The sequence below is a fragment of the Cygnus atratus genome, chromosome 1, assembly GCF_013377495.2.
Source record: "Cygnus atratus isolate AKBS03 ecotype Queensland, Australia chromosome 1, CAtr_DNAZoo_HiC_assembly, whole genome shotgun sequence".
Taxonomy (NCBI): domain Eukaryota; kingdom Metazoa; phylum Chordata; class Aves; order Anseriformes; family Anatidae; genus Cygnus; species Cygnus atratus.
In genome coordinates, this window is record NC_066362.1 from 130,189,170 (window position 1) to 130,212,718 (window position 23,549).

Consider the following 23,549-nt stretch of genomic DNA (forward strand, 5'->3'; position numbering starts at 1 on the left):
CTGCTCTCTGCCTCCTAATATTCCCCATAGAGGAATACAAAGGAAAGAACAATCAAGATGCAACCCCCCCAGTTCCCTCATAAAACCGAAGTCCTGCAGAGCAATGAGCCAGTCTGGTCACAGCTCGAGCACTACAGTCCAGACAGAAGCTGGGGTGAGGTCAGCCCACTGGGACACACTCTTCCACCCTGAGGAGCACTAGACCCTCTGGTATCTCTTAATCCAGGAAATGTTTCAGAACTTGTTGCAAGCCATTTTTATCTGCTGTGGGGCTTGGTACAGATTTTGATCTTGATAAAGCACTGTACTAAGGATCAACAGGAGAAGAGCAAAAAATTCAAGGTCACCAGAGGAAAAAGTTATCTATGACTCAGACTGGATTCATGCCCACCCAGAAGAAGCTGTCTCAGGGACTGGGAAAAAAAAATCAGCCTTTTCTTCAGCTTCCTAGGCCATGGGCACCAAGCAAGCTCCTGCAGTACCTGAGGAGGACTGTTAACCTGCTCAGGATAAGGCTGTGCTGTAAAGTCCATCAGTTAAGAATATTACCCACAGGCAAGCTGAAGTCAGGCTAAATAACTACATAGTCCAGTCCTCCAGAAACTTTCTGATTAAAGGACCTGAAACCTGCCCGTGCTGATTTAGCATGGAGCTCCTGAAGTACAGTGGTAAGATGAAAGAAAGCTTACACTCGCCACTCCTATTGATTACAATACAGAGATATCACAGCATGGAAGTCTCTCTTTGTTTTAAACTGGCATTTGTCTTGGAGCAGCCAGCTCCCAAGAACAAATTTTGTTTTGACTCAGATACACATCTACTTTGCCAGGCTCTCAGCCCTGAGTCAAAAAGACATGCTTCTCTTAAGGTGCACATAGGTATGCTCCACACCCCTGTACGTATATATCCAGACTGAAAGCTGGACACGAACCATTCCTTCCTATCCTCCCAGTCACGTGAGTGAGTTTAAAAGCAGTCCAACTCCACAGCACCTGCAATCTATCTTCTCCCCATGCATTGCCATTTTTACGGTACTGCTTAGTATTTACCACAGAGATCTCTCCAGGCTTCGTGCAACTTCGTGATCTGTGGCAGGAGTTTCTGACTGGACCACACGCTGACAATCTGGAACAGACCACTGGCCATTTAAGGGAAAAACTGAAAACCTGTTCACTGATCCAAAATTATACGGATTGAAGATCTTGACTCAGGAGAAATGGCTTGTCAAAGTTTCCCGGCCCTCATATGAGTCTCAACCATGAACATGGTTTGATACAACCTCTCTTCCATTTCTTTTGCTGATGAGATCAAAACCATGAAATCTGTAGTCATTGAGACAAGGAGCCTTATTCAGTCCCAGTCTCTGCTTCAGTGAGCTTTTCATTCATGCTCATCGTGACAGAGAATATTGAGTGCTGGGTGATCTTGCACAGCAAACAGGAATTATGGGCTTACCTCACTAGGTAGAGGACAAAACTGGCAAACATGAAGGCATGAATCACTTTGAAAAACAGATGTAGTTTCCTGTCTTTAAACTGTTTTGTGAATTTAGATCTGAATGGGAGGGACATTTTCTGCAGAAAGTTAGTTTTGGAGTACTTTTTGTGCCAGTCAGGGAACAACCAGGAAGAGAAGAAACAGTAACACACATTATTTTATTAGAACCAAAATAGCAGCCAAGCTGAAAAAAACCACAACAATTATTCACAGAACAGAGCTGCAAGTTCTCATAGAGGCTGTTAACTCTAACAAAAAATATGAGAATCACCCATGCAGAGAAGACTACTACATCTCTAGAGAGTACTTCCATCAGAAGATAGGTCAGGCTAAAAATTAGAGTCCATCATTATGGACAACTATCCGTAAAAGTAGAGTTGAGTACCGAGATGTGAAAAGCCTGTAATCTATCCAGATTTCAGCCAGTGCTGCTTGGGTGCTGTGGGAAGCCTGGCTGCTGCATTGCAGAGCAAAGCACAGGTCTGATCTGCCCAGCTTCGCATCAGCCTAAACTTTGTGCTGCTGTGGCAGGATTTTTACTGGTGCCTGTGCAGGCTTGCCGAAGGCTGTCTGCGATGCATTGACCACAGCATTCACAGCAGCTATCGCTGTGACTGCAGTGCGGGCAGCGCATAGGCTGCTATGTCAGGGCAGGACCTGTCTTCCTGTATTATTTATAAAGTCCCTGACACAATGCAGGCAGTAACGGCAGCTGCTATCACACTGCAAACCTGCCATGTTTGCTGGGAAAAGGAGTTTGTTTCACAGTCCTAGCCCTACCAGATATCCTAGTGTGAAAAGCTGCCTGCTCAGCTTCACAGCAAACTTCCTAACAGATAAATAAATGCCAGCTGAACTGAATGAAAGTTTAGGAAGAATTCAGTTCACCACCAAATATCTGATTTTTGATTTATCTTTTTTAATCTCACAAGTAACAACTGAGACCTCAATTCAGTAAAATGAAGCCATAACACACTTAGCTAAAAGAAGTATATCAAGGTCCCCATAATGAACTCAGCAGGCCTAATTAAGTAGATTAGCTGCTCGATTATTTGCAGTTTGGTTCTGCTACGAAACTGAAAGGACATCCATTCACATTCGTATACATTTAAGTATGTTTGAGTGCAGAACTAAGCCATAAGTCTACAGGCAGCCAGCTTACAATTAACAAAACCCCAAATCACACTTTGACTATTATCTCTGATTAACAAGTAGAAACTTAAATGCCTCAGTGATAGCTATGGACAAGTATCACAATACCAAACCCTCTTCTACATTTAAACTAAGGAAGGATATTTTAAAGCTCAAGTGGCTGACAGAATAATGAAAACACAAAGAGGAAAAGAGAGGAATAAAATCAGCTGTTATTCTAGGAGTCATTAAACACTGCGATAGTGCAACACATGGGACAGGCAGTAAAATACAACAAGTGCTTCTGTGTCAACTCTGTTGGTGTAAATCAATGCAACTCTGCTGACATTAATGAAACTAAGATGACTTATGGCAGAGAACCTGGCTCTTTGTTTGCTATGATGACTAATGCTAAATTCAACAACATAATTTCTACAATTATAATTAAAGGTCTATAACAACATATAGTACAAATGTAGCCTATGCAGGAGAGTTGTATTGCATTCATCTTGTGGCCTCATATTGCCAATGGCACTGATATACATAATTAAAAAATGAATAATATCTCTGTGAAAGCTAGCAACACAGCATGAAGTGAATAATCTAGAACTACTGGCAGTCATATTTCAGGACTAATAAGTAATATTATTTTAAAAAACAATTTTTGGTCCAGTTGCCAAGAATTGAAATGTTTAACTCATCTGATCCCACTCCTGAACTCTCAAAAGGTTTAGTAATGTGGGCTATATAACTGCTTATAACACATGTATTTTGGGCATTCTGCAAGGTAAAATATTAACATTCATGTTGCAGAGCAAATGCTCCTATCCCTGGAGAATTTATGAGCAAAAAATGTTTAATAAACACCAGATAGCATCCAGACTAACATTTTAGGAAAGAAATCCTGCATAACTGCAGCAACAATTATTATGGGTCATAACTGGAACATGAGTCAATGTCACCATGTTACAGGAAAAAAAAAACACAACAGATGTAATTTGTTACTTGCGCCATCCTCCATCTTTCCACATTCCAACTCTTTGTCAGATTAATTCTTCTCCATCTTATCCTTCTCTTCTCCCATTTCCTAATGAATATCTTATACTCAAGCAATCCACATGTTCAGACATTCATTTCTCCTCAAATTTTATAATCCCTATGCTTCCCTAGTTTCCTCAACAGCTCTCAATTCTGATGACTAGCATTCATTATTGGGATACTTCTTTGTAGCCATGTAAATTTTGCACTACACGGATGCCCTTTTGGAGATTTCAGTTTCCACATTGTACTCAGCATGGCAATTTCTAAAATTTTCAGAAGGCCTTTAACTTGGGAGAGCTTCACAGCAACACCAGAAATGACATTCCTGGCTAAAAGGCAAAATGTGAGTGACCTTTCAAACATCTGCCTCAAGGACCAGGAACTAAGCTTTGGCAAAACAACTTCTGTTTTTCCAGGAAATGGCTGATGTTTTCCAAACTATCAATTAGATCTCAGAAAAGCTAAGGGGAACATAAATTTTCATCTTAGTCAATTAAAGCATAGTAAAGTTACAGATAACTAAAAAGGGTCCACAGAGGAGAGGTATTCAGCAGACTTTGTGAAAGGAATGAAACCAAGCAGAACCTGGTAATTTTATTCACTTTTTTTTTTTTTCTAAGACAACGTACATTTTCAAAAATCTCCATTGTTTGGAATAGATAATCCATAATTGCTGAAGATGAGAGAAAGCACATAAAAATAAAACTATTACAGTTCCTGAAGTACTTTTGATTGAATTGAAATGCAATAATAATGCAAAATAGAATACATACATCACTAATAAAAAGAAGTCCAAAACCTTTCTTCTAACTTGTGACATATTCTGCCACCATTTTTTCCTGAGTTTAATGCTTGTTCAAAACATTTGGAATTGCCACTTCCTGGAACTACATAGTAAACACAGTAACGTAAGGAAGCTTATGGAAGGTTGTTTTTTTTTTTTTTTAATTTCTAAATGGGTAGATTGGGGTTCAGAAAACCTACTATGAAAAACTACTGGCCACATCATGAGAAACAGTTGGCTCTAACTAATAGCTAGTGAGAAGTGACAAAATTACAGAGAGGACCATGAGGGTCGGTTGGATTTCACAGGCAGGTGAGGGGGAGAGGTGACCATGTCGGAGAGGAGCACTGAGGGCCCTTTAATGGGACTGTATTCATCACACTATATAAAGATGAGGATACCCAGAGGGCAGCATCAGAAATACCAAATTCATATACTGATGCCACCAGCATAGAACCAATGGGGGAGAGTAATTAGGAATGCACTGCTTAACTGGGAGGAAACAAGGAAAAGAAGAGATGAAGATAGATGAGGAAGAACAAGTGTGGGAAAATGGAGAGAAGAGGGTATCATAGCATGGCCTGGGTTGGAAGGGACCCTAAAGATCATCTAACTCCAACCCCCTTGCCATAGGCAAGGATACCACCCACTAGATGAGGCAGAACAAGGCCCCATCCAGCCTGGCCTTGACCACCTCCAGGGATGGGGCATCCACAGCTTCTCTGGGCAACCTGCTCCAGTGCCTCACTACCCTTACAAATCAAAAGGACTGGTTACGCAGAGGCAAACTGCAGGCCATGTCTGTCCAGTCAGGTCCTTTGCCTGAGCACCTGTCTCTGATTAAACTCAAATCCTGATTATTTTATATATGAGTGTGCTTCTACACTATGTATGAGTACGTGTGCAAGACAGACTCACAGTCAGAAACTAAGATTACCAACTTTCAGAACAAACCAGCTGGCAGGTAGAACAACAGGTCTGTGACCCAGCTGCCAAAGAGACCATAAGTCTGTGGCCAGACACTGGAGACCCTAAGAGGGGCTAAGAGTCATTGGAGACTAAGAGGAGCTATGACACCGGAGTGGCTAAAAGTCTGCTGGAGGGAGACCACATCTGTAGTGGGCTGTGTCTGTACAGGGCATATGTGTGTGCATGCATGGGGAAAATGTGCTCAGCCTCACTCTGAGGTGGACCTGGGGATGAGGGAACTGTAGTGGCCCAAAGCTATCAGGCAAAGATGGCAAGAATTCCTTTTGGTCAAGAGGGCCCCCAACTTGTTCTTTCTTAAAACATCTCTTATTTTTTACTGGTAGTATTTCAGTTCTGCTATTTTAATTGAAATAATAAAGTTTAAAATATATTGGATAAGAATGAAAAGTTTTTGAGAACTCATCAAGAGCATTGGTATTATTTATGTTAGGATAAGGAGATAAAAATGACACTGGCCCAGTTAGAAAAGAGGTCTGGTATGATACGTGAAATACACTCCAGAACATGATGACCATACATAGTCTGTTGTCATGCTCCAATACCACCAACTTGTTTGACCCTACTTTGCATCAAAGCCAGCAGTTACTTTCTGTATTTCCTAGAACTGTGCTCTAAGTGCAACTACTTGGGTAGTTGTAGGAAGTGCAGTAGGTCCCAAGCTGCAACATCTCATGTTGTTGATGAGCCTGTTCAAGGAAACCATTGTCTATAACAATAGCCAAGAAAAATATACTATTGATACTGAGCACTGAAATTAAAAGTCAAACTTTCAAAAAACAAACCCAAAAAACCAACCAAACAAAAAACAAACCACACACACAAAACAAACTAAACAAACACACTACCAGCACCCCTTAAGAAAAATGAACAAACAAAACTGTCTGAAGGTAACTTGTAGCATTAGATGAATTATTATTACACAGGATGCCTGAACTACGCAGATTTTGGCAACTTGTACTGTATACACATTAAATGAATTCAAATTGTTGTTTCTTGAGTCTCTGAAGAACCGTCAAACTAGCACATTTACAAAGCACTACCATTTGTATTATTGGCACTAAAAGTCTACTCACTTGAAAATGTCACAGCCCTTACATCATTTAATGTATTTACCATAGCTATGCAGAAGTTCACATGAGAAATTGAATTCCCTAAACGGCCTTCAAAAACGGTATCAGATATGAGCAATTTCTTTTTCATCTAGGTGGGCAGAAGAGGACAGCCAACATATCCTGATGAAATTAATAACTCATCCCTGTTCTTACTGGGCAACGGTATAAAACTCAAAACTGCCAGCAAGAAATACTGCTGATACATTGAACTTATCCTTATATTTGCAGCCCACTTCAGTGTTTTTCACTTTAATACGATTGATGATTATGCATGTTTTCCAGAAAAATAAAAACATTTTGTTGATACTATGTAAAAACAATTAAGGAAAAAAAAAATCCTACCTTATCTTTCAATGAAAATATTTTTTAAATAGAGTTATAATTTATCATTCTTTGATAGCATTTAGGAAACAGCATTTATACAGTAATCTAAAAGCCTAGTCAAATCATATCATCTCCCTCAATATCATCCTATTTAAGTACTTTCATTACCCATACGCTTTCTAAAAACACTGATCTTTATTTCACTTTTTATGTGGTAATCTAAATTGCCTTGAGTAATCTGTCTAACAGAGATAATTAAATGTGTTTCATTAATATCTGTAAAAGGTTCCAAGGGCATGCAGTGGATTAAAGTCTGTTTTGCAAACGTGTTGTTCAGATTTCATGGTCTACATGCTAAAGCAACAAGTAAAGTGCCACTTGACTCATACGAAAGCAGGAATGGAAGAGATGTGTTTTGCCATCACCTCTAATCCCTTGCTATTTCACACTGTGTCATATAGACTGTATCATATAACCTTCTTTAAATTGTAAACTCACTTTCAGATTATTCAACCCAGAGCTATGACTGAAAGGTTGGGAACAAACTCCATTGCTCTAATGTTTAAGGGTCTCCTATTTACAGTCTAAATTTATAGTCCCTTTAGTTCTTTGCCACAAACTATTTTTTGTTTTGAACAGTTCTCATTTCTGCATGGTGTTTATTCCCTCTCGATCTTACTTTTGCTCTATCAGACATAACTATGTCTTCTAGTCTCCTCTCACATACTGTTTTTCTCCTGCCCTAATCGTCTTAACAACATTTTCTGCATTTGTTACAGTTTGAATCCTCTGCTCTGAAACACGTCTAGCCACAATTAAAAATACTTTCCTACGTCTAAAATGGCATTTGCCATTGACACATCCAAATGGCAACACTTTGAGGTCTCTATGCTGATGATTCCTCTAATAAATTAATATTCCTTTCCTCCACCATTTTGAACACATACTTTTCATCATTAGGAAGATTTTGCTATTAAACCTCAAATGCATCTTTGAATTTTACTGTATTCATACATGTTCTCTAAACAGAGGTCCTTATTCCACTTTTGCTTATCCTTTACAAAGAGCTCCTTGCAAAGTGTTTTAACACTTTTTTGTAAGAAACATCTAAGGGCAAATCTCACTTCAGCTCTCTAGTTTCTGCTTTTCTAGAAGCTTTCTGTGTTGGTCAGTCCTTTTAACCTTTTCTTGCACATTCATTCCTTTTTTGCAATGTCTTCACTTATGATTCTATGATTCACTGATGTGAATTAGTTACTCAGCTAATCATGCCTCTCTTCCCCCAGTTTGAAGTTGCATGTATATCACTGTAAGACTTCAGACCTTATAAATCAGAATATAAGCCCATGTGATTAAAAATCTCTTCCTTAGGAACATAATATACTTTCTACAATTCTTTTCTTATTGTCAGCAGGAGTCATTGTACAAATGGAGGATATATATCTGTTTATTATACTCACTCACATCTGTATACCATCGTGCTGAAGCTTGAATCTGGAACTTCCATGAGGAATTAAACACTCCTTGCTTTCCCTGCCCCTCTCTCCAAGGTTCAGTGAGAATCACTTACCCCTTACTCTCACATAGATCTACATTTGACTTTCCAGCAAAAACAATTTGCAGAGTTAGAGCAAGCAGTAGCCTGTCTATAATGCAGCCATTAGACTATCTGCACCTGCTGTCTTGCACACATATATCAAAGTATTTTTAAACTAGAAAAGTCAGATGCCAGTAGCAGCTTAGCCATAGTAGCAGAGAGATCAGCCCAAGTTGTAAAACCTGCTTGAGAAGCAAAATAAATTTTCAGAAAGACCACACTGAGCTTTATGATACCCTGAGAATGGCAAGCAGTCCAAGTAACTTAAAAGTTCAGTAAGGCACGTCTATACCACACTGGGTCATCAGTGCAGATATATTAGATTTCTCTTCCGCGTAACAGATGCATTTCTGCCGTTACCTATGTAAATCTAGCCAAAGACTACATAAAATCACTTTTCTATCATTAATATTTACACAAAAACATCATTATGACTTTCAAATTTGGCACAGCACTTAGCCTGGCAACATGTGGATTCATTAGCTTTTTCATTTGTCACTGAACAGTAGTTAAGAAAAAAAAAATGCATGTAAGTCTTAGTTTTGACACTGATCTGGGGAGAGAAGGTGGCAGTAAATCCATTCTTGAACAATTCCTTTAATTTTACCATACCACAGCACTGTGATCAAAAATGACAATGCTGATATTGCCTTTCTAGCATCTGCTGATTAAGCCAATAAGCACATGAGGACCCCAGTTTTATGTGACAGCCTTCATTGGCTCATGTAGTATAAAAAAAAAAAACAACCATACCCCACCCAAACACTGTTTTTTCAAGCAAACTTATCTGGAGGTTCAACTGGTCAATTCTTTGGCTTTCAGCACAAAATCAAATCCAATTTCCAATTCCAGTAAGCTGTCTGGCCAGTTTGCTTGGTGCTGCCAGATCCTGAGCACATAGGCACGTGACATCCTTACTCTCTAAGCATGCTAAGGAAATGCCAGTTGATTCAGAGTACGCTTTGCCCAAGAAGCAGCTTATGGACAAGAAACAAGCTGACCCAGCCCAGCTTTCCATTCCGAGCAGCTCTACAGGATATCTTGTCCTGTCACTCTTCCTAATGGTGCCCAGACTTTCTGAGCATCACCGCGCGGGGCTCAATTGGCTATGCAAGTCACAGAGGCAACACTGACAAAGCAGCTGTGCATCTATTACACATCGTGTTCAGGTGATAGGGTTCCTCCTTCAGGATCTGTACTCCTGAAGGCTCATGCCATGAAAGCAGCTGGTCCTATGATCTGCCCATTAGCTTATGCTTGGCTTTAATTAATTCTTGTCTGGAAACTAACAGGACAGTTTTTAAACAGAGTTTGAGGATGCTGATGTTTGGATCCCTCTGACAGGGCGTTATTGTGTGCCTTTTGGAGACTCCTGGGCTGTCATGATGTGACACCCTGGGGAATGAAGTCCTTAGCTCAGCTACGACTTTTCAAGACCTAGTCATAATCCTGACCCATGCCTGAAGCTTGGAAAGCCCTATTTCTTATACCTATGTCTTAACTAAAAAGATTTCTGACTGGAAAGTTGTGACTTTTCAGTAGGCAAAAGCAGTGTCAAGCTAATTTTTTTTTTATGGATTCCTTTTCAAAGGTAGACCATTAGCTCATCCTTCCCTAGTAGGCTGTTGAAATGGTGCAACATGCATTTTAATAAGATGATGGCAACAAGAATCATGCAACAAAATCCCTGAATGTCATTACTATGAGCTGCCAGAATCAGTCCCCTCGTGGCCCAAAACAAAATGTCTTTTATCAGTATGGCTTTTTTCCAAGTCTCTGCTGTCCAGCCCAAGGCACTAACAGGATTAAACAAAAACAATAAGAACAGCAGCAAAAAGAAAATGCTGTACAAAAGGGATTATAAATGGGAAGAGAAGCAGAAAGTACCTCTTTAGACTCCAGATAAAACTGTGCTGTTCCCACCTGAGCAATCCCATGGACAGCTGTATGTAATACAGAACTCCTAAGAAACTGACTCCTGCATCTCCTAAGTTGTTTCTTAAGAAAGCTATCCCATATACCCCTGACCTTCTGATTTTACCCTATATTTCGTAATTATTTCACTACCTCTTCCTTCTACACCTGCTGGATACTTATGCCAGGAGATAACTTTAAAAGGGCTTCTGCATATTTGTATGGAGAATGAATGCAACCATGAACAGACAGGTTCCACACTACTTCCTTCAAAATGTGTTGCTCAGTATTCTCCTCCTTTAGAAACTCACCAGATGCAATGACTTTGGATATAACTGCAGTATTTATCATGAATCTATTAACAAAGGCTTTTCATTCCAATACGTGAAAAAAATCATCTCAATATCCAAAGAAAGATATCTTAACTTCATTTAAAGCCAAAAAATTGGATGTCAAACAACCAATAAAACTGAAGCCATGTCTTTTCATGAGAACACAGCTAAAACAACTGTTTGTTTGCACACAGAAAACTACTGAAGTGAATAGGATGCCAAAATCTTCAAAGAATGCATAGACTCCTGTAATCAAAACTAGACACCAAAATGCATTCAGACACGTTTGGCAAGTTCTGAATCCCACAGGAAAGATACAGTTGTGGGTCCATCTACCATGAGGTCTCCTAGGACACTTTCCAAGCACCAGGGCTGCTCTCCGCGAGTGGAAAGCCCATCCTACCCTAAAGAATAAAAACAACAGGATCCCCAAAACAACCTCAGATCAGTATGCACCAATGGAAGGACACAGCTTGCTGTCAACAGCTCTTGGGATTTTGAAATGTTGACGAAATATTCAGAGGGCAGAGGCACTACTGAGGCTACATCTGCCGACAGGATGAACAGCTGCAGATCATTTGCACATTGAAGGTAGCTCAGTTCCACTTTTCACAGGTGGACAGAAAAGAGTGACAGAAGATGTCCTCATAAATTTTATCTCATGGAAATTCAGCAAGGCCCAAAAATGTTGGGCAGAAGACCCGTAACTACAACATCCCTAACTATACTTAACACTTGCTGAGAAACTGAAGATAGTGATTAATGCTCAGAATTTAGGCAAGGTATCTCAGCTTTATGTAGCACTAAGACAATACCACTGTGATCAGAATAGGTCTTCTGCAACCAAATCAAAAGCCAATCTGAAAGCAGAAAAGGGAGAGGGAGAAGGACGATGCCACCAAAAGCTGAAAACTCCAAATGCCAGCAAATTTGCATCTCTGGCGTTTTTCACAACTATACATGAAAAGGTAAGAATAGAGTCAAACAGAAATACGTTTGGATTGATTAATCATAGAATCATATAATATCCCGAGCGTCTTTACCGAATATCAGTGTGTCTATTTGCACTACAACTTAATGTGTATATTACACATTAGAAATGTTACTTCATGGCTGAGCTGCAAATAACCACTTCTCCTCGTTACACTAACAGGCAGCATGAAGTTCACTTAAAAATTAAAATGGTGTTCTTTTCTGTTCAATTTTGTGAACGATGGCAATTTTTTTTCATGCTATTTGTATCATAACTAATATGCATCTCCAGGTTTTAATTATGAAACTCTAAATAAATCCCCTGAGCAAACACTTATTCCTATCTGTCTGCTGAGTTCCTACTTGTAATTCCAGCTAACTACTTCCTCTGTCAGGAAAACACTCCCTGAAGCCCCAAGATGCCACGCAAGTATTTCAATCTCCTTCGTTTTTGTATCCTGATGTTTGATACAGAAAATGTAAATTCATTTGGCTACTGCTGGACGAGTAAGAAACTTGAAATAATCTCTGCACTGTCAGCATGTCTCTACCTCGTGCGCTTAATCCCTGTTACCATGGCGATATTTAATTGAACAGCCTCACGGCTTGATTGGTTTATTTTAAATGGGAGTTTTTCTGGAGGACGGTGCAAGGTACCAGCGAACCTTAGATAAATGACTTTCAAAAAATTGCAGTGAGTCATGCTGTTGTCAGTGACGAGATTAATTTGAGTTCAGTTAAACCACCTCTTCACCTTAATCTTATATATGTATATGACAACATACATATGAGGATTTTTAGCGTTATATTTGGAAACTGAGTGTTTTGAGTATAATTAAGCAGTATTTCATTGTAAGAAGGGCAATTAAAAGCTAAATGAGAATTAAAATTCAGTGCGCTTTTGTTGGTAGTATCAAATTGTCTTACTAAAACAAATTACCTCGTTGTCCTACAATAGCAATACAGATAGGGACCTTTACAGTAGGCTTATATTTGATTTTCTTTACAGAAAATTGTAAATACATTAATGTGACAGAAATGAAACCAAAGGAAAAATACAGCTTCTTCATTGCTGGCTTTTATATACCTCAGCATGCAGTTCCTTAATATATTAATGACTGCTGGAAAGACATCATCATTACGATATTTCCCGGCAAGACATAACATACTAGATAACTTGTTTTAAAGTCTGTACATACACTGTGAAGTACTGGTCTACGTCAACTGCAGTATTTAAACAGCAGCAGCAAAATATTGTGGTAATTCTCACCCCCCTTTTTCTGCTCTATAACCAGCCTCCAGCAAATTTTCTTAATGCTGTAACTGAAGGCCTGGGGGAAATTTCACCCAGCCTTTACTGGGAAGGTCCCAGTTCCACTGCTATGTATAGGACAGCTTTACCTCGTTTATTTTTTTCAAGTTTGTGGCCACTTAGGCCACAATGTACAGCCTGCAGCATCATACTACATTTTCAGTGTTATGGAGGCTGCTTTCCATTCTTTATTTTCACAGACTACCAACTAATCTGGTTCTCCCTCACATGTAGAGACTCTGTGTTTGCATAATTGGGGATACCAGCATGTGGCCTGAGATGTGATCTACTAGTTTCTTAGAAAGCACTACCGCTCTCCCAATCACCTGTACAGCTTTGCAGAGCCAGAACTTAAGGCTTTTAATCTCAGTCCTGTGGGACCCTACTCAGTTTGACAAAAAAAAGTTTGGAAAGCAGACTCCAGCTGGGCCTATAATTCACATACAAACTGTTTACAAGAATTAATTTTACACACTCCTGGGAAGGGTAGCTTGGAGTACTGATGCAATGCTTCTGCAGATGCATTTGCATGCTGTAATGCACAGATGAGATGTTGTTATACCATGAGAAACATCTACCCAGAAGCATGCAAACTCAAAGAGCACTAAGAATTTAATCTTAGCTTTGTACATTGTGACCCTGGGTTAGGACACCCTGAGTTTTTTTTCTATACAAGTTCTACTCCAAAAGTTTTATTTTACTTCCTAATCCAGCTTCAAAAACACAAAAGTAACACTTTTCAGGATGCAATACTTCCCCTGATTTCATGGTGTCCCCATCCAGTTTGGGCTTGCAGAAGACACTGGGGACTAGATCAGAAACACGGAATACACATTATAGTTTAGGTAGCACTGACTGTGTGTTGTAATGGAGACCTGAAGTACACAATTCCCTGTACTCCACTTGGATACCATTACATTCAGGCTACCCAAGGTAAAGACTAGTGACTGGACAAAAGCTTCCTCTCCTTTAAGTAGTCCCACCTTCATGCATACCTTTTTGCGCAACTCTCCTCATCTTTTCAGTGAGAGGTATCCTCTTGGTTCAGCAAGTGATCACTGCAAACATGCAGAGGAGACTTGGAAAGGGCAAGCCCACGCACATGAAATGAGCTGCACTGCTGTGGCTGGGTCCCAAGCTACTGCACACGAACTGGTTTAGGTACAGCTGCCTTGCAGTGCAATGAAGCCTCCATTTCTCCTTGCTCTAGTTAAAATAAAATTACCCCACAGACCAGCATCTCCTTGCTATTATTCTGTCCATTATAGAAATGATTTATCCCAGTCAATATTAACATCATTTTGTCTGTCATATTTATGCCTGCCCTATTTATGACTAGAGCAACAGTTCTCCAGGAGGGAAGGGCAAATGTCAAATCACCATCTCTTTTCAGGAGGTTGAGCTGATTTAACAATACCTTCTCTTTCAGCATATGCCAGACCACTGACACAAACAGGTTGCTATATAATTTTCCTTCTTCTCTCCTTTCTAATTATTCAGGTTTGCTTTAAACAGTCATTTGTGGTTGTGCATCCCTGCTGCTGCTCATCTCTTCTCTCCCCACTCCCCCTTCCACCAAACAGTCCCGTCCTTGAGCAGGTCAAACCCTTAGCAACAGAAAGCAAATCTGTATGCAATCTGAAAGGAGCAGAGTAGCACTCTTTCTTTAATAGCACACTATTCATATCAACAGTCTGCATAAGTAACAAGAGAATGAAAAAAATAGAGAAAAAAATAAGAATCGCCATACCAATCAGACCTGTTGTCCGCCTGGTCCAGTGTGCTTTCTCTGACAGTACTCAGTACCCACTTGAGAGGAAGGTGCAAGAAACCTTGTAATTATAGAATAACCTGATTAATACAGGAAGTTTCGTCCTAGCCCTAGGCAGTCAGCAGCTGACTCACCCGCTTGTCTGAAACATAAGAATTTATATCTGCTCTAATTTTTTTTTTTTTAATCCTGTGTAATTTAACAGAGGAAGACTCATTACAAATGTACATTTCTAATCCTGTTTTGAATTCTACTAAGCATTTTAGGTTTTACTGTAACCTGTAGCTGGGAGTTATATTTGCTAATTATATAGGTTGCACTATTTTTATCATTGTTAAACTGACTGCCATTCAATCTCATTGGATGTCCCTTTTAAGGCTCTGGGAAGAAGTGGGCCAGAGAGTGCAATTCCACTGCCTGTTTACCAAGCCTCTCACCTGGGAGAGAAGATGCCCAGGGAGGCACCCTGCAGCCAGCCTTGGGCTTAAGGCATTATCCTGGGGTGCCAACTGCCCTCATTCATATCCCCAGTCTGAATAGGAAAGAGAAGGAAATGAACCCTCTTTTCGACACTCTGACTAAGTGTAAGTGCTCTTACACCTGGCTGAGGGAGGATGGAGCAGCAGCGATGCTGCTCATATTTTCTGTGAATGTCATGTAAATTCTCCAGCAAATCTAGTCCACATTTTTTCTGTACCTAGAGATGAAGGAATACAATGCATCCGCTAAAGTGCGATGTAACATCATACCTACAGGCTAGCAGGTGGCTCCTGTGGCTTCAAACTTCTATTATGGCCTTATGTACTAAGGTAATTTTAAAGAACAAAATAAGAGCAGCCTTTTCAAAATGCATGAAGATGAACAACGCTGTAACCACAATCAAGGCTTTCACTATACTTATATGCTCTGTGTTCAGAACCTTCCAACAGAGCAAATCCCAGAGAAATACTCTGAGAAAGGACTGACCTACCAATAGGCATATACAACCTGTAGAAAACACGGACAAGAAGGATAGGTTAGGACTAAAGATGCCAACAGAAATATTAGGGGAGAAAAAAACAGTTAAAAAAAAAAAAGCTGAATGGTCTCATCCCTCTTCTGTGCTTATTTATTTTGAAGTAAACTGATTAGCATGCTGTGAGCCTCATTTTTGCATCTGGTATAAATTAGTGGCCCTTAATAAGCAGGATGCTTGATTGCTTCACCATTAATATCATCAATGACTGTGTTCTGTCATTCCACACCGCAGGCCAGATATGAGAACTGCCTGTACAGGGAGCAGTGGTTGGCCAGACAGGATGCATGTAACACACACAGAAGAACTCCACCTTTCAGAAAACGAATGAATTTCCTCTTTGAAGCACAGCAAGATGTAATAGAGTTGGACAAAAACTCCTAAAAAAAACATGGGTAAGTATACGAGTACAGGAGAACATTCCCTCACGTCTTTACTGTCTTGTAAAGAAATATTGTGTGGTGCATGCGTTGCAGTATTAGGTTGTCGTGAACTGCACTAGCTACTAAAAACACAAACACACCACCTCTGTTTTACATATGGGACAAAAGCTGGCATTCAAGCATTTCATAGCAAGTATGACACTGCTGAAATAAGCCAGGCAAGAAAAAACAAAATGCAATGATTTAACAATCCAAAACTCACAGAGCTGACAATGTTATATGCAAGATAATGTATCTTAGGGAAAAAAAAGAATTAAGTTTGCAGATGCACCTGGAAGAAGCCTGGGAGAATTCAGCATTACTAAATACAAAAGCATCAGTGAAAAGCAACAGCAGGCACCCAAGATATCAAAATACATGCTGCCACGTTTCAACTGGTGTAGTAACCACATCATACTAACACAAGATTCAGAAAGACTTCCAATAAGCAGGTCTCTACCAGCCCTGCTGTGTTTTTCCAGGGACTGACCTGTGGTTTCAAGCCAAGCAGTAAGGCTGCAGGCTTTGACCTCTGCGTGTGCTGCCTTATATTTCATGCCCGGGGTCCCAGCAGTTTACTCAGTTTGTTCCAGACTGCACAGAAGTAAACTAATGTGCATGAAGTATAGATGGTCAGGGTCCTTGGAGCAAAATAGGGAGCAAACCAAACTGATAATGCAGACATACCCTGTCATTCTATCCAAGGCAATAGCAAGAGTTAAAGTAAACATGATCAATAGCATGTCCTGCAAACAAGGATATTGTAACATTCTGGCTTCTGAAAAATTATTTTAAAAGTATAAAACTAACTACATCTTACTGGAACTGCTCCTGCTTTGAGCCCACAAACAAAGCGCTACACTTTTCATTTAGTCTGATTTCACAGACTCAGGTCTTTATTTGGATGACAGAAGCCAGATCCAAAATCCACACAAATACCAAAGTACCTAATACCTTAGGAGTTAAATAGGAATAGGAATCAGAAGGGTGTGACTTACCACGGCAGCAAATGTTGCTTCAGCTTGCACCTTAGTGTGCCACTGTAGGACAGGTTAAGCCAACGCAATCTGTTGAAACCTTGTCCTCTCATCGATCAGGTATTTCACTGTGGCACCACCTGCCGTTAGCCATGCTCTGAGCAGGAGGTTGGAGCAGCTGACTTCCAGAGGTTTCTTCCATCCTCAACTACTCTGCAACTGCCTGACCATGTGGAAGAGTGGCTCAGGGAGTTAAACTGACATAAAATTCATTACTTTCTCTGGAGGATTTATTTTTTATTAGCTTTTGTCAGTTTATTTCCCTCTATCAACTCCCCTCTGGGTCTGTTGAGCATCAAGATTGACACAAGGAAAAGGGTGAAAATGTACAGGTCAGAAAGTCAGTAAGATCAAAGCAGTGGAACCTTGGGCAACCTGAAATCGCCATGAGGCTAAGCAAAATGGACAAAAACAACCAAAATATTCCTGCTTTGCATCGTATCTCCCTGAAACCTCCAATCACACCAAGTAAGTTTTAAGTTTTATTAAGATTCATGTTTGTATTCATATTAGCACTAAAGAAACTTCTCATTGTCATACATCATACAGTATATGTAATAAATGCTTAGAAAATAGGCCTTTGAAGCAGTTAAAATATACACTGCAAAGTGTTTTATATTAAAGGTCCAGCTTAATATAGCCTGGGTTGTACAGAAATGTGCTCACAGAATACCAGATGACGGCTGTCCTCCCATACTAAAATGTATTACTTATCTCATAAGGCTATTTCAAGTAAAAGTGGCAAGTTAAAAGGGAATGGGTGAAGTTCTGAAACTTTAATTTACTACGGCCTAAACTTAATAAAAGTACTTTATAGGTTTGCAAAATGACCCCAGTTGTGCCATCTGTACAGAAGAGATAATGAATTGATAGTGACATCTCAAAACATTTTGATAAAAGGCTCTTCTCACAGTTTTACCAAAGTGCTGCCTGGCACAGGAAGCTACCACTGATTAGTTTGGGCCATAGAGGCTTTCTTAGATTTGAAAGAAACCAAATTTGCTTCAGCAGAAAGAATAAACATCTCTTCACATTCACGCCTTAAAGCTTTTGCACTGACACTATATAATTACTTTTCATTTCACATAAAGATTCTCCTGGATTCTCTATTCCTCCCACAATTTCAAAATTACAATATGTCTGCTTGCAGTTGAATGGATACGTACATATGGCACTAAGTAAATTATTTAACTAAAAAACTGTTAATGTTGCTATGAATTATGTTATTTGCTTGTACTGAACTCATGTGCACATTTCATTGTGATAATACCTGGTTTATACATCTTTAATCAAAACCAAGCAAAGGATTTGAATTGCCTTTTCTCCTTTAGTGGGATGCAATTTGTTAATCTGTATGGCTATAAAAAGCCTTGGAGACAATATGATATGTTATCTTGCTGATCGCTCTTCTTCCTTTATTGACAGAACTGCCAATCATCATCTCACAATTTCACTCCTAAAATTCTGAGGCAAAAAAAGAAGGAAAAAAATCTTAATACTGTTTTCATTTACATGGTTTCGTTTAGTTTTAGCAAAAGCAGCTGTTTGGAAAGCCAAAGAGGGCTTTTCCTTGAACAAATAGTAGGCACTGAAAGGACAGCTCCTATTTTTCCAGATAGTATGACTTCATTATAGTTAGAATATATGCAGCCTTGCTAACAAAACTGTACATCAATTTTCAGTAGAGCCAACTGCAACACATCACTGTGAAGTAATTTAAGTAGGTACAAATCTGATGCCAAGCCTTCAAGTAGATCCCAAGAGACCCTGCAAGCCCCATAGATTCTTGGCTCTGTACAGGCTATATTTGGGAATTCTGGACACTACTAAAAGCAAGACTGTGACACAAAGAAATATATTACAGCATAGATACTAGGATTTTACATCCTTGGTTCCTTCCCTTGATATTAATGTTGAGAAAAAGGAAAGGAGGACATCCTCCTTTGCAAGGGGCCTACAGTACAGGAGTTATTTCTAGTTTCCTGGTCTTCCTAATGTCAGAAGGCAGAGCCATCTTCCAGAGAGACCTGGACAGGCTGGAAGGTTGGTCAAGCACGAACTGTATGAAGTTTCACAAAGACAAGGCCCTGCACCTGGGACAACATACCCACAGAGCCCAGGAGAGGCCAGGATCTGCGTGGCTGGGGAACAGCCCTGCTGAACAGAGCCTGGGGGCCATGGGGGACCACAAGCTGAACGGGGGTCAGCAGTGCACCACAGGAGGCAGGGACAAATTGGATACTGGGCTGCACTTGCAGGGACATTACCAGTGGAGACAGAAATGTGATTGTCCCACTCTACTCAACTCTTGTCAGGCCAGGGAGTACTGTGTCCAGGCCTGGTCCCCACAGTTCAGAAAATACACAGACAAACTGGAGAGGGTCCAAAGGAGGGCCACGAAGGTGATCAAAGGGCTGGAGAATCTGCCCTATGAGGAAAGACTGAAAGAGACAGGTCTTTTCACCCTGGAGAAAATAAGGCTTTAGGGGGACCTCATCACAATATTCAGTACTTAAAGGATGGCTACAAAGAGACAGAAGGTCTACCTTCAAGAGGAGCCACATGGAGAAGACAGGGAAATGGGCAAAAGCTGCACTGGGAGAGGCTTCACCTTGATATAAGAAATACACTTTTCAGTAAGAAAAACAAATGACTAGAAAAACCTCCGCAAGTACATGGGGGAATCCACATCACTGGAAGTTTTCAAGATGCAATTGGACTGAGTGTTAGCTGATCTCTTCTAGGCTCCTTTTTCCCATGAAAGGATGGACGCGGTGATCTTTTGAGGTCCATTCCCAACTGGGCTGTTCTGTGATTCTAACCCAGAGAGAGACACTTTTCCTAGAGACCAACTGTGTACAAAATATCCATCCTACAATTTATTTTTCTTTATACCTGAATGCACTTTGAGTAATGTTGTCATTGTCTAGGACATGCATGCTCCAGATGCAATTCCATACCTGTGCCTTACAACTCAAACCATCCCTCTGACTATCATACCCCAGCCTATTCTGCAGTGGGACGGCGTTCCCAGGCCATTATTTTGATTCTGTTAAACTTTGCAAAGAATTAAAAGTGGTATCTAAGAGCTCAATTCACCTATTATGCTAGGTGATCTTACAGAAAGGATGAGAAAGAAATATATAAAAACGTCAGAATATAGTAATATCAAGGGAGGCATGTAGGTATTTGCAAAGTAAGTAAGGATTTTAAGTGTGAACTAGGCCAAAATGGGATACCATGGAAATAAAAGAAATAGTCACAGGTGAGATGGAGGGAATAAACTTTCACACCCACAAACCTGACCTAGAACTAGGTTCAACAGGTTTAGGTAAAACCTATGCTACCAGTTAAACCTATTCTGCTTAGCAAAGAAGTGACAATTTAGGTACATGCACTTGTTACAATAACTCAGTTTTATACCTGTAGCTAGCTAGCAAAAGAAGGCTACCGGCCTTCGTTCTTAGAGCGAAGGTCGCCCAAGTGCAACCATAAGAAGATCCTTGCTCTCTCAAGGATCCTTGCACGTGAAGCTCAGGAAAGATTTACCACTAGAGTATGTTGTGTTTTTACAGCAACTAGTGTTTCTAAAACACTTGAAAAGTGTGAAAAAGCAGGACTCTCTACTTGTTAAATTTCTGAAATCGCACCATATTCTTTGTTCATGTAAGGTTTGTATTATACTACTTTTGTTAGGTATTTTAAGCATGAAACATATAACTAATCAAGTGATAGTTACCATCAAGCTTATAATTTTTGCCTGCCCATAGAGAATTCTGTGACTGTAAGAAGTGGGTTCAGAGGCAGAGCTTTTTGTTTGTCACCAAGATCATGGCCACCCTGAAAATGGACTACAGCAAACCTCACTTTGCTAAATCCATGATTTTTATTAAATTATTTTTGCAAACTAAGGCTAAGATCTTGTCAACTTATTTAGTTCTGTGATCTCTACCTGCTATCTCTACATGCAGAAAAAAATGGAAGGCCAGGGTCCCAAAGAGAATGGAGAGAAAGCACCTTATAAGAACACACACAAAACAAACAAACCAAAACAAACAGTAGACAAACAAACCAACAATAACAAAAACAAGCCTAACATTACTTAAGAGCTAATTTGGCATTGCTTGTTATGGCGCTTTCTTCTTAGATTAATTTTTCTGCTTTTAAGAGGGGGTTATAGCACTGTAACGTACTAAAAGGCAATCAAGAAAGTAAACAAACAAACCAAAAACAAAACAAATAATTATTATCTACTGCAGGTTAGAAAATGCTCCCAAATTACAAAATTAATGAGTACTAATGCACTGCATTCTGTAAGCCACAGCTGTTTATAGTTACACAAGTACAGCATCCCATTATGTGACCAGTGAGAAAAGAAGAGGAATGAAATGTGGTGGTGCCTGTCCTTAAAAACTGGATGTTATTGTTCAAATGAATCTCTGTCAGGCAGAGGAGAATATACTGACATTCTAAAGAAAGAATGGACACCCCTGAAGAGTAGTTTCTGATATTGAGAAAGACCTTCTGTACAGGAACTCCAGGCAGTTGCTAGTTACTGACATCTAGGTCTGCAGTTTTTACTGGTGCAGATACCTTCATTAACTAGAGTAACAGAAGCAACACAGTCCTATCAGCACAGTGCTTTTGAGGCTCACCAATACTTTTTGACAAGCCTAATCAGTTCAGGCAGAAAACCTATGCTAATATAGTTATATTGTGCCTGGCATTCAGCTTTGCATTGCCCAGCACTGCAGCCTGCGTCTTACAGACATGCAAAGAATGACAAATACTTGTTACAGGAAGAATGTGACATTTCAAAGTCAGCTGTGAGCCTTCATTAACCCAGACAACTTGTTCCAATCTAGACATGTCTGAAATCTCTCTAAACCCTGAAAGCCTTATCATGGTTGCCTTCAGGTTACCAAACTGCTACAAATCTTGCTTTGGTTTCGATAGCAAATGCCTCTAGGGAAGCCAAGGCATACACCCTGGGCAAATAGGGGATGAATACAAAGGGGATCTTACCCTGTGAAATGTTTTTTTGCAGATGAAGGATCTGCAGGGAATTTAGGGTTTTAATGGTCAATTTAAAATAAATCTGATCTTATTACTCTGTGTTAAAAGAAAGGTCTGTAATTCTCATCCAGGACATTTTAAAGCATCTGCAAGTTTCTAATCAGACCGATAAACATAAAAATGAAATAATTGGAAACAAATCAAACCAAACCAACCAACCAACCAAAAAAAACAGCCCTTCATGAGCAGAAACAAAATGCTGGACTTAAAATGATATATAAGCTAAAGCAACTAATGCTGCAATACTAAGCAATTGTTCTGCTAACTCACCACCACCCCTTCTTAGTGAAAAAGTTCCAAAGCCACATATGTACATTTGCTAGGATAACAAACCGTATTTTATCCAAGCCACTTAGGTAATTTTAAATAACAATTCTGCACAGTTTTCACTGGGAAAAGAAAACCCAGTTTTGGTTACAATCAAATTATTCACACGGACATCTGTTTTGCAAACCTTTAAATTCAGAGCCAAAGGACCATAGATAATGTAAGAATTAGAATACTAACTATACAGGATCAAAACAAGCACTTTCTCATTACTGGTATTATGAATATATTAAACAAGCTAAAAGAGCTCATATGGCAGAGATGGAGGAGAGTTGTTAATCCCAGACAGAATTGACCTTTCTCTTCATTCTTTAAACAAGGAAGTTTTACTTTCATGTTTTGTTAATGACATTTGTTGCAATTCCTCAACAAATTACAGGTCCTTATATTAGTGTTTGCTTTAGTAAATGAAATAACCAAGCACCACAACACTGCTTAATAAAGAACAAGGATCCATGAAGTCAAAGCTATCTGTGTGCAATCAAACAAAACAGTGAAACATAAACTGTGTAAGGCTGAAACAGGAGTTAGGATTCCAAGGAGATGCTGTTAGGAGCAGGGCTGCAGCACTGCGCTGTGGTGTGCACAGCTCGCACTACCCACTTACTTGATGAAGTAGTCTCTTCCATCTCTGTTTGCCGTCATCTCCCATCCATAAGGTGTTCCCTGGTTCAAGCTCCAGGTCCCCGAAGGATGAGACCAGCCTGAAGACTTGTTCCTGTGGCTGCAGTTTAGGGGGAGAGAAAAAACTGTGTGACTTGTCTGTTGTAAGTATTCTTAAATTTACTTATTTCACACCATTCACTTGGCTTCCAAATACTTTCAAAGTTGTGAAAGTTGTTTGTCTGTGACACAGACAAAATCTAGGCAAATGAAAACAGGTTAGTGCGCCTAT

The 23,549-nt window shown here is 39.8% G+C and overlaps 1 protein-coding gene across 1 annotated transcript in view; it reads right to left on the reverse strand.

The window, feature by feature from the left end:
- FRMPD4 (FERM and PDZ domain containing 4) overlaps positions 1 to 23,314 on the reverse strand; it is a 120,797-nt gene extending 97,483 nt beyond the window's left edge. Inside the window, exon 1 of the mRNA XM_035542213.1 lies at positions 23,262 to 23,314. Within this exon, the coding sequence (XP_035398106.1) occupies positions 23,262 to 23,299 (38 nt within the window). The 5' untranslated portion in view covers positions 23,300 to 23,314. The remainder of the gene's footprint in view (positions 1 to 23,261) is intronic.
- Between the last annotated feature and the right edge of the window lie 235 nt (positions 23,315 to 23,549).